Raw genomic sequence first — 24,454 nt, 5'->3', positions numbered from 1 at the left:
CCGCGCCCGCTTGGGGTCCACCCGTCCGGCGGCCCGGCGCGGCGCCGTTTCCGTCCCGGGATCCGTCCGGGCCGAGGCCGTCGGGCACGCTCTCCCCAGAGCCTGAGCCGGGAGCCCTGCGTCGGTGTCGGCTGCGCTGCGCCGGCCTCCTCTCGGCGGTGGCGGCGCTGGGGGGGTACTGTTTCCGGGGGTGGGGGGGGGGGTAGGACCGGGGCGGGGGGAGCCGATGATGTCAGCGGCGGCGGCGGCGGCGGCGGCGGCGGCGGGGCCGGGCCGGGGCGGGGCGCGGGGGGGGCCGGGGCCGGAGCCGGAGCCGGAGCTGGAGGCGGGCGAAACCGGAGCGGCCGGGGGCGGCCACGGGGATGAGCCGGGCCTGGCGGACGCGGCGCCATCGCAGTCAGGTGGGCCCCGGGGCGAACCGGGCAGGGCCAGGGCGGACCGGAGCCAACAGCCGGGCCCCCTCCCCGCCTGCCCGGCGCCGCGGGGGCCCGAGCCGCGCCCCGCGCCGCAACCGCTCCCCTCTGGGATTGACCTGGGGGCTCAGGGGTCGGGGGCTGAGTCTGGCCCCGCCTCCAGGCGCGCGCGGCGCTGGGGGGCGACTAAGGGGGCCCCGGTGCGGCGTCCGACCCGGCGGCGGCCCGGGGGCGCGATCGCCCAAGGCCGGGGAGGGGTTCGCGTTCCCTCCCCTCCCGAAGGGTTAATTCTGCAGCCCGGCGTCCCCCACCCCTCCGTGGGGCAGGTTGGGGGTGGGGTGGGGCGGGTGTGAGCCCGGGCCGGCGCTGCAAGCCGCTGGGAGGGCGATGGCGTAGGAGCCAGGCAGAGAGGGGGAGGGGTGGGCCGCCCAGCGCCCCGGAGTTGGGGTGTGCGGGGTGCGCAGGGCGAGCAGGGGCCCCGGAGCCGCCGTGCCGTCGGGGTAGGGTTGTGACTGTGAGTCCCGGAGATTGTGTGTCTTCTGCTGTGTTGTGGGGCAAGGTAAACCTCTCCCCTGGCACCACCGTTTGCTGGTCCCTGTGGCCAGGGGTCCGGGTAGGGCCCTCCCTGAGCCACGGGGACAGAGAGTCTGGTGGAGGGGTGTCCAGGGATGTGGGGCAGAATTACAAGAGGTGGCCCTGTGGCTCTGCGTGACAGGTCCGCATAGGAAAGCAGGGCACAATCCATGCGGAGTTTTGTCAGATGTGTGGTTTTATGTATGTTTGCTGCTGGCATGTGTTTTCTCGCACACATGAACTATTTATGAACTGTTGTTTTCTGCGCAGCTGGCGTGGTTAGGGTATGTGCTGTGGAGGGCACCTGCCGGCGGCGGGTATGTGCCCGTCTGGAGGGGGCTGTTGTGTACCTCTGGGTCAGAAGGTATCGCGCCCGGGTCCCCTTTCTGTGCCCTGCTGAGGTGTGGCCCCGTGTTGGCAAGGATGGCCCGCCCGCAGGGTTTGTGGGTCTGCGTGTTGAGTAAGTTGCACGGTGGGGGGAAGCAGGTCTAGAACTCAGGTCCCCAGGATCTGTGTGGCAAGTGAGAAGCCCCCAGGGTGTGTCCCAGGTACTTGCAGGGCCATGGGCCCCGGGCTGGGGGAACATACAGGTTGTGTTTATGGGATCGTGGGCAGCCAGGCGAGGGCAAGGTTGTGTGTCTGTAACATTCTCTGTGGGATTCTTTTGTGACGTTGTTGGTGGGAGCCTGTCCATGCTGTGGGGCTGGGAGGCGAGCCGGTCAGAAAACACTTGTGGGGAGGGAGGTGGCGTGACAAGGGCAATGTGGGCCTCAGCCCCGGGAGATCAGGCACGAGCTGTGTGTGCGTGCCTGCCTTCCGTGTGGCTGAGCGGCCGTGTGGGGCTGCCGCGGGGATCTGTTATGAAGGAGGCAGCGAGATAAATATGGGGCAGAGCAAGGGCAGCGGGCAGGAGGCCTGGGTGTTGTTGGGGTGGCCCGGCCAGTCTTTGTGCGGGGTCCGTGTCAGGGTCACCGGGAGGAGAGGCCTGGCGGTGGCAAGGAAACTAAGCTTGGCCCCGGGTGGATTCTTGGCCGTGTTTACGTAAAGGCCGGGTGTGACTCTTGTCACTGACATGGAAAAAAGAAACACGAAGTTTTCAGTCCCCTCCTCCGGCTTCACCCTCCTCTCTGCCCCCTCCCCGCCGTACCTCTGCTTTTCCTGCTCTTCTGTGACGCACACGGGCCGCTCCTGCCCCTGTGGAGGGGTCTGGGAATGGAATTCACTCACGAGGCAGATTGCTCAGAACAGGTTTTCCTCACCTGTGTGTGTGTGTGTGTGTGTGTGTAGGAGTGAGAGGTGTGTGCGCTGCGCCTGGCCTGGCTGGGGGGGGGGGGGCGCGGTTACGTACTGCGCAGGGAGGGGGTGAGGAGGGCGCTGGGGCCAGGCCCTTCCATGCCATGGGAGTGGGGGGCTGCTGGCCGCTGTGGGAGGCAGACACAGCAGGTCCATTATGGCCTTCTGGAGGGGAGGGGCGTCTGGACTGGATCTGAGGGGCTCTGGCCTTGAGGGAGCCTCGGTTCCTCATACGTAAAATGGGACTGGATCCCTGCCCTGGTCTTCTGATGGGGATGTAAGTGGCACATGGGAAAGTGCCTGGATGGCACCTCCAGTCTGTGGGCTCTGCCCATGCCAGCCCCCCGTAGAGCCCCTTCTCAGGGCCGGGCCCATAGCAGTGGCAGTGAACTCAGATCCAGCACGCACAGTGTCCCGGGCCCTGTTCTCTGTGCTTTTCCACGTCCTCATTCATTTACTCTTTGCAACACCCCGTGGAAGGAGGTGTTCGAATCATCTCTCTTTTTCCAATAAAGACAGCTGAACCCAGAGAAGTTAAGTCATTTGCTCAAAGCCACCTTGCTGGTAAGAGAGAAAGCTCTAGATTCTGTGCTCTTCCAGGCCATTCTCTGCTGCCTTTCTGAATGAAGCTTTCTGCGGGCCTCTCTGTGCACCCCCCATACACACACACTTCTCTCCCGTTTCTGCAGAACCTAGCACCTGTACCAGGCCGTCTCAGAAGACCAGCATGCTTTGACAATGATGCGGGGAGTCCCAACCCAGGCAGTGAGGACCTACAGTTGGGTGCTGGGTGCTGGCCACAGGGGTACCCCGTGTTGATGAGCTAGGCACAGGAGAGACTGCCCTTGGCCTGTGGGTCAGGGAGGGCCACGGCGGAAGTGACATTTGAATTACATTTTGGAGGGCTTCGGGAAGAGGTTGAGAGAGGTTTCGTCTCTGGCAGGAGAGCCGGTGCAGGCAAAGACGGGGGGGGCCAGGGGCCACGTTAGGTGGGAGAGCCCCCTGGGTGCCTGAAGGGAGTCTTAACATGAGGCAGGATTGGAGAGGAAGATCGGAACTGGACCCTTGAATGGCTGGCTGAGCCGTCGAATTTTACCCCCGAGTGAGTGGGGGCCAGTGAAGGTTTCTGAGCCCATGGCCCATAGGGCCTGAGCCGGCTGGGGACAGGGACGCTTAGCAAGAGGAGGGCTGGATGCCAGAAGGTAGGCCCGGAGACAGGAGACTAACCTTGGGCCAGGCGAGTGTTAACAAAGGCCTAAGCTAGTTCAGGGGCCAGAGGTGGGTGGAAGGGAAGGCTTCCAGAGCCATTCCCCACCCTGGTGGCCGATCTGACCCAGCCTGGTGAGGGCTGGCGCGGGGAGCCAAGGAAAGGGCGGAGTCAGACGTGACACAGTTAGGGCTTAGCACGTGAGACCTTAGTGGTGATGTCTGTCACCCGCTGGCCGCCCGTAGGCCCTTCAGAGCAGGATCCGGTGGTCTGGCAGAGGGGAAAGAGTTCGTATCCAAGTTCACACGAGCCCGGGTCTGGGTTTTGACTCTGGTGCCCGCGTGCTGCGTGACCTTCAGCAGGGCATTCCCGCTCCCCCCACGCCCCACGAGTCTCAGTTTTCGGATCTGTAAAATTGGGATGATACAAATACCAACCTTAGAGGAAATCGTGCGGTGCGATAATCCACGCAAAAACCCTGGGAGTATATCGGGCAAAGTGTACGTGCCCCCATCGTGGTGGTGTCATCCTCCTCCTCTCCAGCTGCTGGCCGGTCGGTCCGCACTGAGGCTGGCGTCCTTCCGGAGGGCAGACAGACCCCGGGATGACTTTGAAGAAGACAGATCCATTCATTCCCCCAAATGTTTTTGAACTCTCCCATTACGGACGGGGGCTCGGTCTCAGCCGCGGTGACAGCAATGAGCAAGCAGGGATCACCTCCCTCCCTCGGAGCTTACATTCTGGAGAGAAAAGAGCAGTGTTTCGCTAAGTGCCCAGGAGGAAAGGAGAGGAGAGGTCTAGGAAGTGTAGGGAGGTGTGGGCGGCCAGGAAGCTCTCCTGGAGAAGGGAACTTGGGGCAAGGCTTCAAGGAGGTGGGGCAGCAAGGCGTGGGGCTATCCAAGGAAGAACATTTCAGGCAGAGGGAACAGCAGGAGGTGCTCAGAGCACCCCCTCCGTCACACCTCTCAGGTCACACAGCCAGTCAAGAATGGGGAAACCATGAAAACAAATAAAAAACAAAAAACCACAGAGCCACCAACCTGCCCTGAGCTTAATTTCTGCCTCCTCTTCTTTACCACATCCCCCCACTACTTTCCGGGACTGAGTTCCAAGATAATAATAAGAGCTATAGTGTTTGCTGAGCACTTAACCGAGTACCAAGTACTGTACTAGGTACTCCCCGTCAGGAGCTCGCTTGATCTCTACAGACAGCCCTCCGAAGCGAACGATGAATTATCCCACCTTACAGACAAAGAACCCGAGAGAGAGAGAGGTTAGGGAACTTGCCCAGGCTCACAAAACTCCGGTCTTCACCTCCTGTAAAACCCCGTAGGGTAGTTGCCAGCGATGGGCAGTTGAACTCTGGCGAGCTGGGTCCCGACCCCGGCTTGGTTAGCAGCGAGACGGGGTCGGGGTGTCAGATTGCCTCACCACTGCATCCTTTCCCCTTTCCAGTGAGGAGTTTGGCACACTGCAAGCCTCCGTTTACTCATCTGTACTGTCGATGTGTGCGGTCGATGACAGACCACACCGTGGCTGTCCAGAGTCCTGTTGAGTGTTGACATGAGTCGATGCAGATAAAATGGTTTGCACTGTGCTCGTCACACAAGGATTTCCTAAATGACAGCTACACGGACCGCGATGAGGATGTTTCTGGGGGATCTCTAAGGGCTGGGCGGGCTTCGGACCTCCGTGGTTCTCAGGAGCCCTGACAGGCCTCATGCAGGTACCTTGGCTGTTAGCACCCAGCCACAGGGCGGTAGGCGCCCAGGCCACATGCCTGAGCAGGTGGGCAGGCAGGGCCGACGGGGGGGGAGCGGGGCTGGAGGTGAGCCTCCGCTGTGCGCCCCCATGCAGGCCTGCTATCTCCTCCGGAGGAAAGGGTCCCTCTTCGAATTTTATTCCCTTCCTCTGATTTTCACAAAAGGTACTAGATGGGCAGGTAAATAGGTTAATAGCGAGTGCTGTTAAAAAAACAAATGAAACACCACTGATTCTCTACTAGAGAACTACTTATCTACTTCTGAGAACAAACGTGGGGGGTTTTCGCACACGGACCAATTCTCGGACGCCAGCTGGGGGTCTCACAATTCGACTAGATTCTGACACTGTCTCCCTGGAGGTACAGTCCAATCCCGCAGATGAAGGACTCAGTCCCCTGAGCCGGCCCGCTCCAGATGTCAGCCACGAGTCCGGGCCTCCCATACTTCTGGCCGGCCAGCTATAACATCGGGGTTCCCCATGACCCTCTCTTTAGCTTCGAGAATTTGCTAGAATGGCCGGTAGAACTGGGGGAGATGCTTACTTGCGTTGGCTGGTTTACTGCATGATAATTGCATAATATTGTAGCCAAATGACAAACTACAAATACTGAAGTCTGGAGAGGTCCTGGGCTCAGGCCCTCCTGTCTCCGCCAGTTGGGGTACACCACCCTCCTGGCAGGTGAATGCGGCCACTGACCCAGAAACTCCCCGAACCCTGTGGTGGAGGCTTTGTCACGTGGGCGTGGTCAGTTATGAACTCGGTCCCCAGCCCCTGTCCCCTCTACGGAGGATGGCAGTGAGCTGAAAGCCCCGAGCTTCTAAACGTGGCTAGGTCTTGGGGGTGATCTGCCCTCACCCTGAAACTCTCCGGGAGACCACCCATGTCACCTCACTAAGAACAAAAGATGCTCCTGTCACCCAGGAAATGCCAGAGGATTTAGGAGTTCTGTGTCAGGGACCAGGGTCAAAGACCAGATATTAGCACAAAAGGTGCTCCTAGCCCCTCTATCACTTGGGAAATTATAAGAATTTTAGGAGCAGTGTGTCAGGAATGGGGATGCAGACCAAATATACCTATTTCCTATGGGGTCACAATATCACAGCTAGAAACCTGTCGTCCTTCCTGGTGAACTCAGTTCCAGTGAAGAAAACAGGCTTCCTAGCCAGACTTCCCCATATCAGACCCCAGCCAGGCTACTCGCTGGTCACGCATTCTTGGGCCAGCTACCCGGCATCTCTAGCTTCAGGCTGTCCCTTTTTTTTTTTTTTTAAGATTTTATTTATTAATGAGAGCACATGAGAGAGCATGCACAAGCAGGGGAGCAGTAGGCAGAGGCAGAGGGAAGAGCAGGCTCCCTGCTGAGCTGGGAGCCCAATGCGGGGCTCGATCCCAGGACCCTGGGATCATGACCTGAACCGAAGGCGGACGCCCAACCGACTGAGCCCCCCAGGCTGTCCGTTTAAAATGGGAAGCTGGGGCACCTGGCCGGCTCAGTCAGTGGAGCACGCGACTCTTGACCTCAGGGTTGTGAGTTCGAGCCCCATGTTGGGAGTGGAGATGACTTAAAACCTCTATGATGGGGAAGCCGAGTCACTCCCTTTAGAGCAGTGACGAGAAGTGGAGGGTCATGCGAGTGAAGCACTTAACTCTTGGGGGTCCCAGCGGCCCAGGAAGGGGGGAGCCCTCTCCCTCTTTCCTCACTCTACCCCCAGAGCTGGACACAGGCCTGCGCACGGGGTAGCTTCTGTAGGATTCCCAGCCCACCTGCGATCCAGCAGCTTGAGGGAGCACCTGACCCATGCTGGTGTGTGCCTCACACTTGGGGTGTTGGAGCTTTTGAACAGCACCCCTCTTTACCACCTTCCTCCTGCTCCAGGAGAGGAATCAGAGCCGTCTTTTCAGGAACATGACATGGGTTGTGGCAGGGAGGCCTTGTTGCCCAGATGGTATGACTAATAGAGGGGTTTTGGTGGAAAGGGGGGATTTATGAGGAACTCCTGCTGCACGGTAGCTCAGAGGGCACGTGTGGCCCAGGGCGTGGGGAAGGAGAGGGTTCTGGGGTTTCCTGGATGGTGGACGAGAGGGGCCTGTGCTCAGCAGGCCCCCGTTACTCCCAGCAGTGTGCGACTGTATGGCCCTGGAACCCAGATCTTCCGCTGAGAAATGGGACCCCAGAGTCCCAACGGTGCCCACCACTGGGGAAGTGGCTGTGCGGGGCTTTCTGTGCAGTGACTGCCACAGCTCACGTCGGGCTCGCCCACTGTTCCTTTAGGAGGGCCCTCTAGCAAGAGCTGAGCTCAGAGGTTGTGTTTCCCTTCCTCCTTTTTAAGCCAAAGTCCCAAAGCCACCAGCATTCAGAGGGTGAGGAGAGGGACCCAAGCTGCTTGGTGCTGGCTCTGGTGGCCTTTCCAGTGCCCTTCAGAGATGGGAACAAGCTGACGTATGTATGTCTCAGTCAGTCTGTGGTCCCTGCTGGTCCCCAGGCACCAGAAAGCTCCTCCAGGATACACGGGGCTAGGGTGTGCTTGTGTGTGTGTGGGTGTGGGTGTGGGCGTGTGTGCAGGTCCTCTGCTAGATCCACTGTCTGGCAGTTGGGCCCAATAAAAAAGCTCTAGGAAATCTGTTTTGATATGCAAATGAGGTGATTATAATGAAAGACAACATGCAAATCTTTGATTTTCTTTGAGCCCCAGAAGATTGGGCCAAAGGGACTTGAGAGCGATCCAAGAGGCTTCCCTGGACCTATGGGACTGCACTACGCTGCTGCGTCGCGTGGAGGTGAATCGAAACGCGCAGATTGTCTCATGCTGGTGCTTCTCGGGCCGGCAGAACAGGGCTGCGCACTGAGGAGTGTGACCTCCAGCTCCGGCCAGAGGCGGCAACCCAGAACCGGATGGGCCCCCGGGAGGGGGTCAGCCCAGCAGCCCAGGCATCAGTCCTTGACCCCACGTCCTGCGCCACCCCCCGCCGGGGTCCTTTCCGTGCCAGCTCCGCTCCTGAGGACGCGGTTTGTGTCTCCCCAGAAGGAAGAAGCCCCGCAGAAGGGACTTGCTGAGCCTCCCACGCTCTGCTCCATGTTGGCTGTGCCCTCAGGTGAGGCGGTGCGAGGGCCCGCAGCCCGGGGAAGTGGGGGGGGACCAGACACGGGGCAGTTTTCCGAGGCTGCGGAGCCCGGCAAAGTGGTCAGCAGTCGTGTGCGGGGCGGCATCCTCTTCCCAGAGGGAGAGAGGTGACCACTGCTGACGCCTCCGGTCTGCGACTTTGGGGCCTTTGACCTGTTGACCTTCATCTTGACCTGAGCCAGCCCTGGCCTCCTCCAGCCCCGGGTGTTTGGCGTGCCAGGGCTGGATGCTGGCCAGGCGAGCGTGGCTAAGGTCAACCCCTGCCTTCTGCAGCCGGAAGTTTGTCACTTTCTCCAGTCTCTGACCAACAGACCCCTGCCCCCTGCCCTCCCAAGTCATCTCCCTGGTGTCAGAGGCCCTCCCCACCTCCCCTGGGCCTCTGACGTCCTCCCTGGGCCTCTTCTCCCGTGTCCAGGCTGGCGCCATGCCCCCCCCCAGCGGAGGTGACGGACCCGTCCCATGCCCCCGCCGTCCTGCGTCAGCTCAATGAGCAGCGGCTCAGAGGCCTCTTCTGTGACGTCACCCTCATAGCTGGAGACACCAAGTTCCCCGCTCACCGCAGTGTCCTGGCTGCTTCCAGTCCCTTCTTCAGAGAGGCCCTGCTTGCTTCAGCTCCACTCCCCCTCCCACCAGTTACTGGGGGCCCTGCCCCCAACCCGGCCACCACCACAGCTGCCTCCTCCTCTTCCTCCTCTTCCTCCTCCTCCTCTTCCTCCTCCTCCTCTTCTTCCTCCTCCTCCTCTTCCCCCCCCTCCAGCCTCACCCCCCACTTCCTCCCCACCCCGGGTCCTGGAGCTGCCAGGGGTCCCCGCAGCTGCCTTCTCTGATGTCCTCAACTTCATCTATAGTGCCCGGCTTGCTCTACCTGGCGGCGGAGGGGACGGGGCAGCGGTGGCAGAGATCGGAGCTCTGGGGCGGCGTCTGGGCATCTCCCGCCTGCAGGGCCTGGGGGAGGGAGGCGATGCCTGGGTACCTCCTGCCCCAGCGCCCATGGCCACCTCGCAGCCCGAAGACGACAGCTTTGGGCCCCGGCCGAGGCCCGCTGGGGAGTGGGAGGGGGACCGGGTTGAGGCCCAGGCCTCTGACTCGCAGGCCCCCCTGTCCCGGCGGCCCCTCCCCTGCCCGCGCTGCGGGAAAAGTTTCATCCATCCCAAACGGCTGCAGACCCATGAGGCGCAGTGCCGCCGTGGGGCCGGCACCCGGGGGTCTGCGGGGCTGGCCTCCGGGGGCTCGGCGCCCAGCGGTCCCGCCGGCGTGGATGCCTCGGCCCTGCCGACGCCTGTGGGCTTCCGCGGCGGCCCCGAGCACGTGGTGAAGGTGGTGGGCGGCCACGTGCTGTACGTGTGCGCCGCCTGCGAGCGCTCCTACGTGACGCTGTCCAGCCTAAAGCGGCATAGCAACGTGCACTCGTGGCGCAGGAAGTACCCGTGTCGCTACTGCGAGAAGGTGTTCGCCCTGGCGGAGTACCGGACCAAGCACGAGGTGTGGCACACCGGGGAGCGCAGGTGAGCCGCCGGCAGGGGAAGGCTGGGTAGGGAAGCGTGGGGGGCTGCGGGGGTGGGGCCCTGGCCGCAGTCTACAGGGGTGTAGGAGCTGGACCCAGTAAGTCGCGGGAATCCTGCTTGCTCACCCCCTCACCCCTGCTCACCCGCTCATCGTCAGGGGTGCAGCCGCCTCCCTCCAGCCTGGGCTCTCCCTCCCCCGATGCTCACTGGCACCTCTGGGTGCCTGGGGTCGGACCTGGTGCGGTGGGGAAGGTTCCCCAGCGGGGGAAGAGGAAGCTGCCCCGTAGGAGGAGATGGTGGGGGGCGCAGGCAGGACCACTGGGGAGTTGTAAGGAGTCTTCCCTCAACCTGTCCCTGCTCGTGAGACACCCCCCCATCCGTCAGCGGGGCTTCAGAGAAGGCTTCCGGGGTTAGGCGAGGCGCGTGATTATTCCCGGTTCACATATGAACCCGCTGGGGCCCAGCACCTCACAGCCAGTGGGGGCACCGAGCTAGGGCTGTACCTCTCAGGAGGCTGGCAGGATGGGACCAGCGGCATGAAAGGAGGGCGAGGGTCCGGGTGGGGGAGTCGTAGGTCTGAGTGCATGATTAGGGCAGCTGAGACCCGGCTTCAGGGCCCCCTGACTCCCGTGTCTCTGTCCCCGCCCTGTTCCCTGCTGTCTGGGCCCAGGTACCAGTGCATCTTCTGCTGGGAGACCTTTGTCACTTATTATAACCTGAAGACCCACCAGCGAGCCTTCCACGGCATTAGCCCCGGGCTCTTAGCCAGTGAGAAGACGCCCAATGGAGGCTACAAGCCCAAGCTTAATACCCTCAAGCTGTACCGCCTGCTCCCCATGCGGGCTGCCAAGCGGCCCTACAAGACCTACAGCCAGGCAGCCCCCGACGCCCCCCTCTCTCCAAACCTCAACACACCAGCCCCTGTAGCCATGCCTGCCAGCCCCCCGCCCGGGCCCCCTCCCGCCCCGCAGCCCGGCCCCCCCCCCTCCGTCATCGCATTTGCCCACCCTGCTCCCTCCGTCATTGTTCACGGGCGCAGCAGCAGTGGTGGCGCAGGGGGGGGGCCGGCCACCGCGGGGGGAGCCCAAACCGCCTCGGTCATCACTTACACTGCGCCCCCGAGGCCCCCCAAAAAACGTGAGTACCCACCGCCTCCCCCCCCAACCTGCAGCCACGCCGAGCAGCCCCGCCACCGCGGGCGGCCCGGCCACTGCCGCAGGCCCGGCCACCGCCACAGAGGAGGCCAAGGGCCGCAACCCACGGGCTGGAAGGACTCTGACCTACACGGCCAAGCCAGCCGGCGGGATTGGCGGGGGTGGGGGTCCCCCTGCGGGGCCTGGCCGGGGCCCCTCTCAGCTCCAGGCCGCACCTCCACTGTGTCAGATCACTGTGCGCATCGGCGAGGAGGCCATTGTCAAGCGCCGCATCTCAGAGACTGACCTGCGCCCCGGGGAGCTGAGCGGGGAGGAGGTGGAAGAGAGCGAGGACGACGACGACGACGAGGACGACGACGAGGACGACGACGAGGACGACGACGAAGAGGAATCGCGGGCCGGCGGGGAGGACCAGCTCTGGCGGCCCTACTACTCCTACAAGCCCAAGCGCAAGGCCGGGGCGGCGAGCGCGGGCAGCGGCGGGGGCGGCGTGCTGCCCCGAGGCCGCCGGCCGCCGCGCTGGAGGCAGAAGCCGGAGCGCAGGAGCTGGGAGGACGCGCAGGCCGCCGAGGGCCCCGCGGGGCGCGCCCGGGCCGAGCGGAGGCACCGCTGCGGGGACTGCGCCCAGACCTTCGCCACGGTGCGGAAGCTGCGCAAGCACCAGGAGGCGCACGGCGGCAGCGCGCACGGGGTCCGCGGCGGCCGCAGGCCCTCCAGCCGCTTCGCCTGTCCGCACTGCGCCAAGGTGTGCAAGACGGCGGCCGCCCTGAGCCGCCACGGGCAGAGGCACGCGGCCGAGCGGCCCGGAGGCACCCCGACGCCCGTCATCGCCTACTCCAAGGGCAGCGCTGGCGCCAGAGCCGCGGATGTCAAGGAGGAGGCCCCCCAAGAGATGCAGGTGTCCTCGTCCAGCGGGGAGGCGGGGGGCGGGAGCGCCGCGGCTGCCGCGGAGGGAGCGCCTGAGGCCGCCTCTCTGCAGGACCCTGTCATCTCGGGGGGTGAGGAGCCCCCGCTGGTGGCAGGAGGGGGCACCTATGCCTATCCGCCGGTGCAGGAATTTCCACTGGCTCTGATCGGGAGCGGCAGGGAACCTGGCGGCGGGAGGGGCAAAGCTGGCAGCGAGGGGCCGGTGGGCGCTGGGGAGGGGGACCGCGTGGAGGGGATGGGGGCTGCCAAAGTCACCTTCTACCCAGAACCCTACCCGCTCGTCTATGGCCCCCAGCTCCTTGCCGCCTACCCTTACAACTTCAGCAACCTGGCTGCTCTCCCGGTTGCTCTTAACATGGTCCTACCTGATGAGAAGGGTGGGGGGGCCCTTCCCTTCCTTCCGGGGGTCTTTGGCTACGCAGTCAATCCTCAAGCCGCGCCCCCTACTCCCCCGACCCCACCTCCCCCGACTCTTCCCCCACCGGTCCCCCCTAAGGGAGAAGGGGAAAGGGCAGGGCTTGAGAGAACCCAGAAGGGAGATGTGGGGTGAGCTCTGGGCCCACCTCCCCCCTTTCACCAGATGTCACCCTCCCTGAACCCCCTGCCACTACCAGCTCCCTGGCTTCCCTGCCCCTTGGGAGCCCCTCCACACTCTTGTGCAGGGACTTGGGGGCCCCTGGAGCTCAGGGGTCAGGCTGCTTTGTGTGAGATTGTAGTTTTCCCATCTCCTGGGAAGGGATCTTGGGTGGTTCCCCTCTCAGTTCTCCTCCAGGGAATGGCCTCTGTGAGGGGCAGGGCCAGCTCCCATCCTTTCTCCAGCCCTCGGGGCAACTGAGCAATATACTTACATGAATCTCTACTCACGGCCCCCACCAGCTCTGAATGTCTAACCCACCCTCCTGATTCGTAAACCCGGGGGGGAAACCATCTCTCTCACCTAGTGACCTCCCCTCATTCTGAAGCTTTCTCTAAGCCCCTGCCTAGATGCTTCCTAGCACATTCCATTCTTCGTGGCCCAGGGCCTGGACCAGACCATTGTGATACCTGACCCCCGCCCATCTGGGAGCATGGCTTCTAGTTCCATTCTCCCCAGGGGTGGGTTTCTGCATCCCTGTCTCCTTCACGTGACGATGCCATGCCTTCCTGGGCTCCCATGCCTTTGGGTCTTCCGTATTGCTCCTCACTCTCCTACTCTGGAGATGGCCTCTTCCGATTCAGGTCAAGGAGGTGTTGCCGGGAGGGCTACCCTTCTGTTTCACGGCTGAGCACTTTCCCAGCCCAGGGCAGCACGAATCTTGGCCCTGTCTTGACCCCCAAATCCAGTGAGCCCCAGATTCTTCCAAGGCAAAGAGGTGAGCAGATCGCACCTCTTCCTGCCTCTACCTATGGCCTCTTCTGGGCTAAATCAGATTTGGGGGTCACGGGGGAGGAGCTCCATATGGGATGGGGAAGGGAATCTACTTTCTCCCTTTTTTTTTTTTTTTTTGTTTTTGCTTCCTGATGGTTTCTCCCAGACTAGACCAAATAGCCAGAAAAGTGATGGGGGTTGGATGGGTGGCTAAGCCCAAGATTTGCACATGACCTCCCATCCTTACCTTTACCTCCATCTTCCCCAGTGTCGTTTCCTCACCATTCACTCCAGGTGGTTTTTGGGGAACCATCCTACTCCCTTGGTGGGCTTTGGGGTATCCCCACCAACTTTTCCTCCAGAATAGCACCTTACACCCCATCTTTGACTCAGTTCCCCACACCCAAAGATCCCAGCCTAGGGATGGGGTGCAGGGACCTTAAACGGTCCCTAATCCCTAATTTGCACTAGTTAACCCTGGTCAGGGGTCCATATGTTTCCTTCCAGCAGGGGAGTTGAAGAAATGTTTGCTCCTAATTCTCTTTGACGACCGGGCATCCCCACTCTGTGATTGGATGAACGTTTCCCAACCCCCCCCCCCCCCCAAAAAAAAAACAGCTCACAAGGGGAGAGCCAGTTTGGGGGAGCAAATCTGGTAAATGGGAATTAGAGGAGTGCAGTTTAAAAAGGGGAAAGGCTGCCACCATTTAGATGGGAGCTTTATCCTAGCTACTGTTTTCCGGGGCCAAGATGGCTGCCCTCTTTCTCGGCTAAAAGGGCAAGATCATGGTTTTTGGAGGGAGGTGGGCTTGAGGGAAGGACCAGGAGAATCCTCCTGCCTCGTCTTACCCTCCGAGTCTATAGGAAGGGGGAGGTTTTTGACAGGCTCCTGAATGTTAACCGTGGAGGAGTGTCATTCCTTCTCTCCTCCTCTGTCTCTTTGCACTTTTCCTGGTCTTGGCCACAGTCCGAGTGGAGTTTCCTACTGAATGTACCAAGTTCCAATTTTTAAGGGGGTAAAATGCTTAAAACGGGAAAATGCAAAAAAAAAAAAATCACTAAAAAGTTCCCACAAATCTCGTTTCTGGCACTTTAGAAAAACTGCGAAAAAAACATAATAAAGAATACATATATATATATATATCTACACACAAATTTTATATATATATATATACACACACGCACACACACAGCGGAACCACAAGAGAGACAGAAGCCTTGGAGGCAGGGGGCAGACGCGATGACAGCTCCCCTCTATCCTTAACCTGCACTCCTCTGAGGCAGAAAGGCACAGGAACGGAAGGAGTTGAGGATGGACCGGGGGATTTGCGTTTCAGAACAGGTCAAAATTCCAAAACCATGGACATTTTTGGGAGAACTGAGATTGCAGACATTTATTTTTTTGGCAAATATGATTTAGGAAACTAGCTTCCAGAATTTGGTGGTTCTGGGCAACAAATGAGGTTGTGGCAAACTGGAGATCAAAATACGTGTATCCGAGCTGGGGAACTTAATATTGTGAATTTCAGACGTTGGAAATTTGGGATTTTGCAATTTCGTCTTTGGAAAATGATTCAAGTCTTGTCAGTTTGTGCCCTCTTTCCCGGTGTTCCCTGGGGAGAAGGGTGATGGTGGAGTGGAAAGGCCACTGGCTCTGTGCCACAGCACGCAAGGTTTAGAATCCTACAGACTGTAGCTCTATATGTAGTGAGGACCCAGATTTAGAGAAACTGACCAATATTTATCTCCGCATCTGTGTGTGTGTCCAATTCTCTAGGCCAATAAACCAACAAGACAGACAAACTGTGCTCCGCAGTGAAATGCCAAGTGCAGTTCTTTGCGGGACTGGCGGCAGGCTGGACGGAGATGTGCTTCCCTTGTCCCCCCTTGGGAGCTGGCTGGATGATCCCTGAGAGCACAGCCTCCAGCCGCCGAGGAGGCTGAGGGCTTGGGGACCCTGCGCACCTTCCTGTAATGGCTGCAGTAGCTAGTGCTCGAGCTGACTTTGGTCTGACCTCCAGGCAGACACATTAACTCAGCCCAGTTCGCACAGCCTGCTGGGCACAGGATCCTACTGTCCGGCGCGCCTTACACCTAGCACCACTCATTCTCCAAATCGAAAAGCAGTGGGCATAAAATGTGGGATGGTCGTGAGATATGACCACCTTTTCTTTTTCTACTCCTGGCCTTTCGTTGTCTTCAACTGCTTATCACCACGCCCCTCCCCTTAATTTTGTCTAATGTTATGGAGGGATGGGCAGGTAAAACAAGCCAAGCTGGTCCACTGGGCAGGGCAGGGTGGGGGTGGGGGGCTGGTTTGAGGAATTCTGGAACAAATACCTTACCAGGGTGGGCAGCCACACTCAAACGGCCCTAGCAGATTGCTGCCAACAGGGGAATCGGGTCTGGTGTTACCACAGTTTTAATTTTTTTTTTTTTCCCCGAGAGAAGCCAGAAATACAAATTTCTCTGTGCAATATCCGAACTTTTAAAGTAGTAACTCACACTAAAAACTGTGCAGGTCAACAACACAGGTCACACAAACACACCAGTTTGCAACCTCTGATGTGTACTGGGTAGAAATTTTGCTCCCATCTCATATGACCCTCAGACTTGGGGAGAGATACTATTCTTAGCTCCATTTTACAGTCCTGGAATCTCAGGCCCAGAGCGGTTCAATAACTATCTAAAGTTTGAGCACCGAAGCTGGAACCTGAATGAAGGTTTTTAAAGTGCTCTTTTCTCCCCTCAAATGCATCCTTTCACTTATTACAAAACAATAAATTACGGAAAAGTAAAAACAAAGAGAATGACCACAAGTCTCAACATGCAAACATAAGCACTGATAATAACTGGTGTATTTCCTTCCAGGAAAGAAAAAATCCTTAATCACTCAACGACTGTGAAGCACCTACTATCCCATAGGTCAGGCCCTGTGCCAGGTGCTGGAGATATTACAGCGAATAAGACACAGTCCCTGCCCTCCTAGAGCGTACAATCTACTTCTCATTCTTTGTTCCATTTTCCCGACAACCTAGCGTTGATATCCAAAGAAACTTCTACAAGAAACCAAAGAATAAATAAACTGATAGTGCATTTCTGTTGGGGCCCAAGGCTTCATTCGGCCCCGTCCCCCTTGGGCGCTCTCCCCAGAGAGGCAATGATGTGCGAAGCCTGGGTTCCTAGTGGAGTCGAGAGGGAGAAAGGGACAGGCCTTAGGAGTACTGCCCACTCTCAGCTCAGCTGGCCGAGGACTCTCGTCTTGGCCCTCTGTCCTCAAGGAAAGGGGTCGGCGGGGGGGCAAGTGGTACGAGGCGTCCAGGAAGATGACGAGGGTCCCAACGGTCGTGAAGATGATGAAGGTCCACAGGAAAAGGCGATCCACTACCATGGCCACAAACTGCCAGTCTTCCTTCAGCTGGGGGTAGGCAGAGTAAACTGTGCCTGAGCTCCAGACCCCCAGGGAAGTTCTGCCCTATACCCTTGCCCTTGTCCTACCGCTCAAAGACAGGGGCGGGCCGCGAGACGGAGGAAAACGAAACTGCGGGCGACGGATGGGGCGAGGAGCCAGTCGGAACACAGGGGGGGCGGGACTAAGGGAGGCAAGCTTCCAATCAGAAGCAAAAGCGGGTGCTGGGGGCGGAGCCGCGGTCTGCGGGTGGAGCCAAGGCCACCCAGGCCCTGCCCTGCTCCACCGTCATTGGACTTACCGCGTCGTGGTCCTCCTGTTCCTGCAGCTGCCGGGCGATGTAGCCGATCGAGGAAACGACCTCCCGTAGCTCGGGAGGCAGGCCCACAGTCCGAGTCGGACCGTCGATAAGTCGCCGCAGGTCCGGGGCAGACAGCTCAGGCTGGAACCTGGAAGAGGCGGGACAGTTGGGCCACGCTCTAGGCTCCGTCCCGACTCCCTCCTCCAACACTCTTGTCAGTTTTCAAACCGTGAGAAGGCCCTTTAGGCTCTCCCCGCCAGCGGCGGCCTCTCCAGCCTTCCGCAATTCCTCCCATCTTTCTACGCTTTAGTTTCCGCCTTTCCGCAAAGTAGGCGGTGGAACGGGGTACTACAATTCCCATGATCCTCAAGGGCATCTTCCGGGACCTCAAGCTGCCTGCCTCTGCATAGTCTTCTGGGAATTGTAGTTCCCGCTCTCTCTTACTTGTAGGCGACGGGGAGTAGGTGCTACCTGTTGGGTTTGGGGAAGAGAAAATCGTTCGGTGGCTTCCGGATGAAATATTCATCTGTTCCCCGACCCCAGCCACTTCCTGGATAATCCCGGAGGGCCACAGGAGGTGGCTCCGGCATGAGGTCTCTCTCGGGTTTGGGCCTCTTCAGACCCAGGTACAGAGGGAGTTTGTGGATGAAGATCTGCAGAGTAGAAAGGCGAGTTGGCGGGGGGGAGGGCGCGCTCCTGGTTTCAGATCCGAGGGGAAGCCGCCCGCCAACCCCATCCACCGGCCCACCCCCGCGCCTGCGTGCTCGCGTCCCGCCGAGCCACGCAGCCTCAAGAGCTCCGAAGTGGGTTGCAGACCCTGGCAATGTGTCCCTGGAACCCAGGATGGGCAGTGCTGTCAAAGGAAAGATAGGATCTAGGACATGACAGTGTCGACTGCGCAACGTTTCAACACCCAACAGGCCTCGGCACCAAGACGCTCCACCCCAGGAGCTGTAGTTCTCCCTCGGGTCTGAGAAAGGGGAGGTTGAAGGCGGTAGGAGGGCTGCAGTGGCGATACGGGCACAGAACAGCGAACGCTAGCACCGAGGGTTAACACCGAGGTCCATCTTACATGGCGGACCCAAGCGGGCATTTGGTGGGTGTGCGGTGAGCGATGATGCAGGTTGAGGACGACGACGCTGAGGATGACGGAGAAAGTGACGAGGACCATGGTAAACATGAGGTACTTGATAATGATGGGGACAGATAGGGAGGTCTCAGGAACTTTGTCTGCCAGCAGCAACAGGAACACGGTAAGGGTCAGCAGGGCAAAGATCGAGAGCCCCATCTTCTCTCCTTATGGGGCAGAGAGGAAGGCAGAAGGGTCAGGCTTTGCCAGAAGGCAATTTCCATGGCCTAATCAGTGACCGTTTTCCAGCCCACACAAGCACAGGCTTTGGGAAGGGCCAAGTGCACGCAGATGACTCCTACAATTATACCTCCAGCCCGGACTTACTCTTCTAAACCCCGGATTTATAGCCACCTGCTAACTGAATGTTAGCAGGTGGATGTCCAGTAGATATCTTAAATGCCCAACAGACATCTTAAACCTGTCCCAAACCGAATCCCCTGATCACCAGCCCCTCCCACAGGTTCCCCATTTCATGAATGACCAATCCTGGGGCAGGCCAAAATCCTGTCAGTCATTCTCAACTCTCTTCACTCTTTCTTATCCCTTATCCAATCCACAGCAAACCCTACTGGCTCCACCTTCAAAATATATCCCTACAAAACACTACGAACTCAGATCTGAGTTTTTATAAAGGTCTCTTCGCTTCATCCTACTTCCCCCTGCTGACTGTTCTCAACAGAGCAGCCAGATTGAGCTTGTTAAAAAGTAAATCAGATCGTGTCACTTCTCTTCTCCAAACCTTCCTGTGGCTTGCATCTTCCTGAGCATCAAAGCCAGACCTCGGAGTGTTTGGCTGTGTTTGACTGTTTGACGAGGCCTTCTTCCCATTATCTCTTTGGCTTTATCTCCTACTGTTTTTCTCCCGGCTTCCTTCATTCAGTTATCCTGGCTCACTCTTGAATATGCAAGACTCACTCCCACTTCTGGGCCTTTGCATTCATTGTTAATTGCACTTGGTACATCTTCCTTCAGTTATCTATCTGCCAGGGTCATTCTCTCATCCCCTTCAACTCTTCCTTCAAATATTGGTCAAATATTTCCTTTTTATTTGAGGCATTCGCTGGCCATTCTACTTTTTTCTTAAAATTTTAAGTAATCTCTACACTCAGCGCAGGGCTTGAACTCATAGCCCCGAGATCAGGAGTCATGTACGGTACCGACTGAGCCAGCCAGGGGCCCCTGACCGTTCTATTTTATTTTTATTTATTTATTTTTTTAGAGAGGAAGAGGGAGAGAATCAACTTTTTTTTTTTTTTTTAAGATTTTATTTATTTATTTGAGAGAGAGAGTGAGAGAGAGAGCATGAGAGCTGAGAAGGTCAGAGGGAGAAGCAGACTCCCCATGGAGCTGGGACCCCGATGCAGGACTCAATGTGGGACTCCAAGATCATGACCTGAGCCCAAGGCAGTCATTTAACCAACTGAGCCACGCAGGCGCCCAAGAGAGAGACAATCTTAAGCAGGCTCCACACCCAGCATGGAGCCTGTCTTGGGGCTGATCTCACACCCTGAGGTATGATCTAAGGAGAAATCAAGAATCAAGCACTGAACCAACTAGGCCACCCAGGTGCCCCCTGTTCTATTTTAAATTATAACCCCAACGTCCAGTCTCATCCTCTCTACCACTCGTCCTACTTTATGTTCCTCCTTAGGACCCGTCTTCCTCTAATATACTATCTAATAGATGTATTTGCTTTATTGACAGTCTCCCCACTAGAATGTAAACTCCACAAGGGCAAGGAGTTTTGTCTCTTTTATTCACTGATGGAGCCCCAGTGCCTAGCACATGACAGATACTAAACAAATACCATTGCATGAATGAACAGACCAACCCCTGTAGCCCATTTTAGCACCTAAATAGCAATTTGAAGGATCTAAAAATGAAACAAAGTATATATGGAGATGCCAGGTGGCTGATTATTCCTGGGACATAAAACAGGTACCTCAAACTTCAAGGAAGGTATTGAAATAAAAACTTTTATGGTCAGGGGCGCCTGGGTGGCTCAGTGGGTTAAGCCGCTGCCTTTGGCTCAGGTCATGATCTCAGGGTCCTGGAATCCAGTCCCACATCGGGCTCTCTGCTCAGCAGGGAGCCTGCTTCCCTCTCTCTCTCTGCCTGCCTCTCTGCTTACTTGTGATCTCGGTCTGTCAAATAAATAAAATCTTCAAAAAAAAAAAGAAACTTTTATGGTCTACTCTACTTAAGTCCTATAATACTGGGTTCCAAGGTTTGCCCTGCTCTGGGAGGAAGTAGAAGTTACATTTGGGGAAAAAAAAAAAATAGAGAAGTTACATTTGGAAGATCGTTCTAGAGCTGGATCACTTTCCTTCCCTAGACAGAGAACTCAATGCCAGAGAGAAGGAAAGCATACTTTAAATGACAGAGTTAAGGATTCCAGTCTGGAAATCAGACCGGCACCAAGGAATCGAGACGCTACCTGTCTCTGACTCTAGCTGAAACTGGGGCAAATGACTTAAACTCTCTCAGCTTCTCTGACCTCCTCTGTAAAAGGGGAAGACAATTCAGCACTCACTTCACAAAGTTGTTCTAAAGATTGGAATTGAGTTAATGTAGGAGTGCCTGGCTGATGCAGTCGGTTAAGGGACTGACTCTTGATTTCTGGGGGGTCGTGGTCTTTGGGTCATGAGATCGAGACCCATGTCTGGCTCTGTGCTGAGCCCAGAGTCTACTTGAGATTCTCTCTCTCTGCCCCTCCCCCCTTATAAAATAAATTAAAAAAAAAAGGAATTAAGTTATATGTAACATGTTCATTGTACTACTTATAGCAAGTGCTCAAAAATAGTAAAAATAATACCAACACTTACATAGAATTTACTTCTATTAACTCAATTAATCCTCAAAATAATCCTATTAGGTGGGGACGAATAGGAAGGAATTTGCCCAAGGTTACTCTGTAACTACATTATGCTTTCTCCTACAGATATGTTGCTGTTATTTCTAAAGGAATCCCCAAAGGGCTAGTAGGTGTCTGAAAAATAACAGGGGGGTGTGGGAGGTGGATACCAGGACTGGGGAAAGTGAAAGGGAGTGCTGTGTAACCCCAGGAATTGGTCGGTTCCAAGGATGGGATTTTAGGATTCTGGAGGAAAGGGTTATGGAGTTCCTAGATCGACAGACCTGGGTTGCAGAAAAGGGTTCAGGAGTTCCTAGATGGAGAGACCTGGGCTGCAGAGCCCCCCACCGCACCGCACCCCCAGCCTGAGGTTGGAGGGAAAACCTGGATCCAGGAAAAGCCTCTGGCTGAAGGGAAAACCTGAGCAAGATTGATGCAGCACAATCCATGATGGCTTGGGCTGGTCCAAAAACCTTGCCTGGATTTTGGGTGGACGGGAAGCTGAGCAATTGGTAAGAAGGTGGGTTGTGGGCTCTTCCTCCCTTACCTGCATCTGGTGGCAGGTAGAAGACGAAGATGGCCAGAAGAGTGATGAGGATGCATGGGGCAATGACGTTGACCAGGTAGAAGAGAGGCTTCCGGCGAATGATGAGGTAGAAGGTGACTTCTTCACGCTGTCCTTCCCCGCCTCCCCTAGGATCTGTGGGAGGCTGGATTAGCCGAGAAGGCTTGTGGATAATTTCCCATTGGCCATTCTCTGGGAGGAAAGAGAGGGGAGAGAAGAAAGGGACACAGATGTGGGACCTGTCCTTATTGTCGCCAGATATGGCTTGCTCTGCCACATCCTAAACCTGGGAGTGGCTGATGGGATAAGACACTAGCTGTGGACACTGGGCGGGGCAGCCCGTCTCTGATGAACTTGAACGAGTCTCCACTTCCTTATCTGCGAAATGTAGAGAATCCCACTTATTTTGCCAACCCCATAGGGTCGTAGCGGGCATTGCTGAAGGAGGGTATTTATCAGCCTCTTAGAAACTAGAAATCATAGAGCCCATGGGTGGGGGAACCATGCCCACTCACCAATGAAGGTCCCCTCATGAATGTGCACTTCCTGCCGCTCCTGCTTGTCGGGACCCAAGCCGGTCCGCAGGCTGACCTCTGAGCTGTCATAGCTGTAGGAGCTGAACACCATGGTGCAGTTCTGCCAGTCGAACGGGAAGTAGGTGACCTGGATGGAACAGGGAGTCACCGCAGCTGCCAGAGAGCTGTTCGCTGCTGGGGGCCTTGGGAGGTCATTAGGCAGGTCACAGGGACATAGGGCCACAGATGAATTGGAAGATTATTAAGGGAGGCTATGGGCAACGGAAGCGAGGTCACTGAGAAACACTGCAGGTCAGCGATCGTGGGCAGAGAAGGTGAAACCACACCAAATCAGGAGGATGGGCGCGACAGGAGGGTTATGGGGGATGATGGAGGAGGGACGGTAGTCGCTGGGGAAGCAGGGTTCCCAGGGGAAGCCCGGGCACCTGGATGCTGCAGCTGCTACGGTAGAGGCCTGGAGGCTGCCAGCGCACGGAACCATTGGAAGACACCACGACGTTCAAGTCCAGGGCAACGTCAAAATTCCCGTCGTTGCTGCGGGGGCGGAACCTTCTCAGCGGGAATCAGACCCCGCCCTCAGGAGACCCCGCCCCCAGAGACCCCGCCCCCAGAGACCCCGCCCACCTCCCGGTCTTGGGGAAGAGCCTACTTGTTCAGGAGCACAATGTCCGGAAGCCACACGGATTCAGCCGTGATGCGGAGTGAATCGATGCCCTCGTGCTGCGCGGGGTCCCAGCTCAGCCTGTAGTCAGTCCACTCCTGTGGTAACAGAGTCTGAGGGGCTGTCGGGGGCTGGAGCCCGGGAGGGGACGTGGGATGTCCGCAGGAAGCCGGGGAGGGAGGGCAGGGAAGGGGAGCCCTCAGGCCTGGGCTATGGTTTAGGAAGTCGGGGTTCTGGTTCCGACTGCACCGTTACTCGCTGGGACCCCATCAACTAATTTCCCCTTCCCTCGCCCTGGGCCCCAAATTTTTGGTCTGTAAAAATGAGGAGATTGCACTAGCTAGCCACTGAAACAGTGGTTTTCAAGCTGCAGTTCGCGACCCTTTAGTGGATCAGAAATCAAATTAGAGGCCCCAAAACTGTGTTTTTAAAAAAATTAGAGCAAGGAATGCGTGGAATGCAGCTCCCAGAGTAAAGATAGGTATTGTTTCCTGAAGCTTCCGTTTCCGTTCCGTTTTCTGAGGTCGTGATGCAGGAACTGCTCTTACCGAGCCGGACATGGGAGGAAATTGGGAAGGCAGCGGGACGCCCTCTCCCACCCCGTGGGGTCTGCATACCAGGTTTAAGTACACCTTTGTGCTCATCTCCTCATCCTTCTCGTTCTAAAAGGGAAAAGTTTAAAGGGTAGAGGTGACGTGAGCAAAAAGAAATGGAGGGGCTCGGCGGGTCAATGTCTATCTAGAAACTCCCGTTTTCCAGAGTCCCCCTCTCTTGGCTCCAAGCTCCTCCCCCTAGATGCTGCGTTGGTTTGAGCCCCGCCTCTACCTCAGAAACTTCCGGCGGTCTACAGCGCCCGCTAATCCGGCTGCTAGCCCGCTCGCCCCGCCCCACGCCGACCTCGCCCCGGACCCCACCCCCAGCCCGTAACTCACCCCGCGCTGAATCTCCGCCGGCTGTTGTTTCGCAGCCGATCCGACGCCAAGCTCCGCCCCAGCCTGCGAGCCCGCCTCAAGTCCCTCTCCCCTGCCAGTCCCGCGGCCCCGGCTTCCCTTCAGGGTTCCTCGCTCTACCCCGCTCTACCCGCGGCCCGTCCAGCAGCCACGCCCACAGCTTGTCCATGGGTCGGATTTCGACCCAATCTCCGCTAACCGCCCGTCCATCTCCCGGCCTGGCCTCGCCCCACGCCCCGCCCCCAGACGGCCCTCGCTCCCGCCCCGCCCAAAGCCACTCCCCCGGCCGGTCCCGCCGGCAGGACCTCAGCCCGGGCGTGCGCCCTCACCAGGTTGATGAGTTGCGCCAGGGTGAGGCCAATGCTGACCCCGACACGGTCCCCCACCTCCCGCGCCGGCCGCACCGAGCTGTCATAGCCAGAGAAGAGCTTCTCGCGGAGCCGGCCCTCCGCTTCCGTGCCGCGGACGCCTGGAGGAGGAGAGCTCGAAGTGAAGCTACGGTGCCCGGTCACGACCCCTGGCCCCGTCACTGCCCGACCCCGAGGCCCAGACGTACCCGGGGCGAGCGGCGCCCCCAACGCCCCCAGCACCAGCAGCAGCAGCGCCTCTGAGGTCATAGCCCGGCCGCGTTGCTCAGTGAGTTCGCTCGGCTCGCCAGCGCAGGGGAAGTGACGAGACGCCCAGGAATGTGCACCTGTCGTTGGGGGGCAGCCGCCAGCCCACCCGCCCCGCCCCTGGGA

At 58.2% G+C, this 24,454-nt stretch overlaps 2 protein-coding genes across 5 annotated transcripts; one reads left to right on the top strand and one right to left on the bottom strand.

Annotated features, from left to right (window-relative positions):
• The first annotated feature begins 8,806 nt into the window (after nt 1–8,806).
• ZBTB4 (zinc finger and BTB domain containing 4) lies at nt 8,807–15,114 on the top strand. Its single transcript, XM_032840082.1, is given in 3 exon segments — nt 8,807–9,877; nt 10,548–11,031; nt 11,033–15,114. Coding segments are annotated over 3 exon segments (2,475 nt in total). The 5' UTR covers nt 8,807–9,362; the 3' UTR covers nt 12,509–15,114.
• Nucleotides 15,115–16,128: 1,014 nt separating this feature from the next.
• Nucleotides 16,129–24,383, bottom strand: CHRNB1 (cholinergic receptor nicotinic beta 1 subunit). 4 transcript variants are annotated; one of them, XM_032840085.1, is made up of 11 exons: nt 24,271–24,383; nt 24,044–24,183; nt 23,382–23,426; nt 22,753–22,862; nt 22,529–22,637; nt 22,083–22,230; nt 21,550–21,759; nt 18,089–18,246; nt 17,488–17,669; nt 17,017–17,164; nt 16,129–16,724 (listed from the first exon to the last, which is right to left on the bottom strand). In XM_032840085.1, the coding sequence occupies exons 1-11, from the start codon at nt 24,329–24,331 to the stop codon at nt 16,341–16,343; spliced, it is 1,695 nt and encodes a 564-aa protein (XP_032695976.1). In that variant the 5' UTR covers nt 24,332–24,383; the 3' UTR covers nt 16,129–16,340. The 4 variants fall into 4 exon arrangements, with proteins under 4 accessions (XP_032695976.1, XP_032695975.1, XP_032695978.1 ...); XM_032840084.1 differs by having other exon boundaries at nt 18,089–18,312; nt 24,271–24,382; XM_032840087.1 differs by lacking the exons at nt 24,044–24,183; nt 24,271–24,383 and adding an exon at nt 23,914–23,925 and having other exon boundaries at nt 18,089–18,312.
• Nucleotides 24,384–24,454: the final 71 nt, after the last annotated feature.

Source organism: Lontra canadensis, unplaced genomic scaffold, assembly GCF_010015895.1.
Source record: "Lontra canadensis isolate GAN:19392208 unplaced genomic scaffold, GSC_riverotter_1.0 scaffold110, whole genome shotgun sequence".
Taxonomy (NCBI): Eukaryota; Metazoa; Chordata; class Mammalia; order Carnivora; family Mustelidae; genus Lontra; species Lontra canadensis.
Note: the sequence above shows the minus strand (reverse complement) of the source record. Positions and strands in the feature narration are given on the sequence as shown.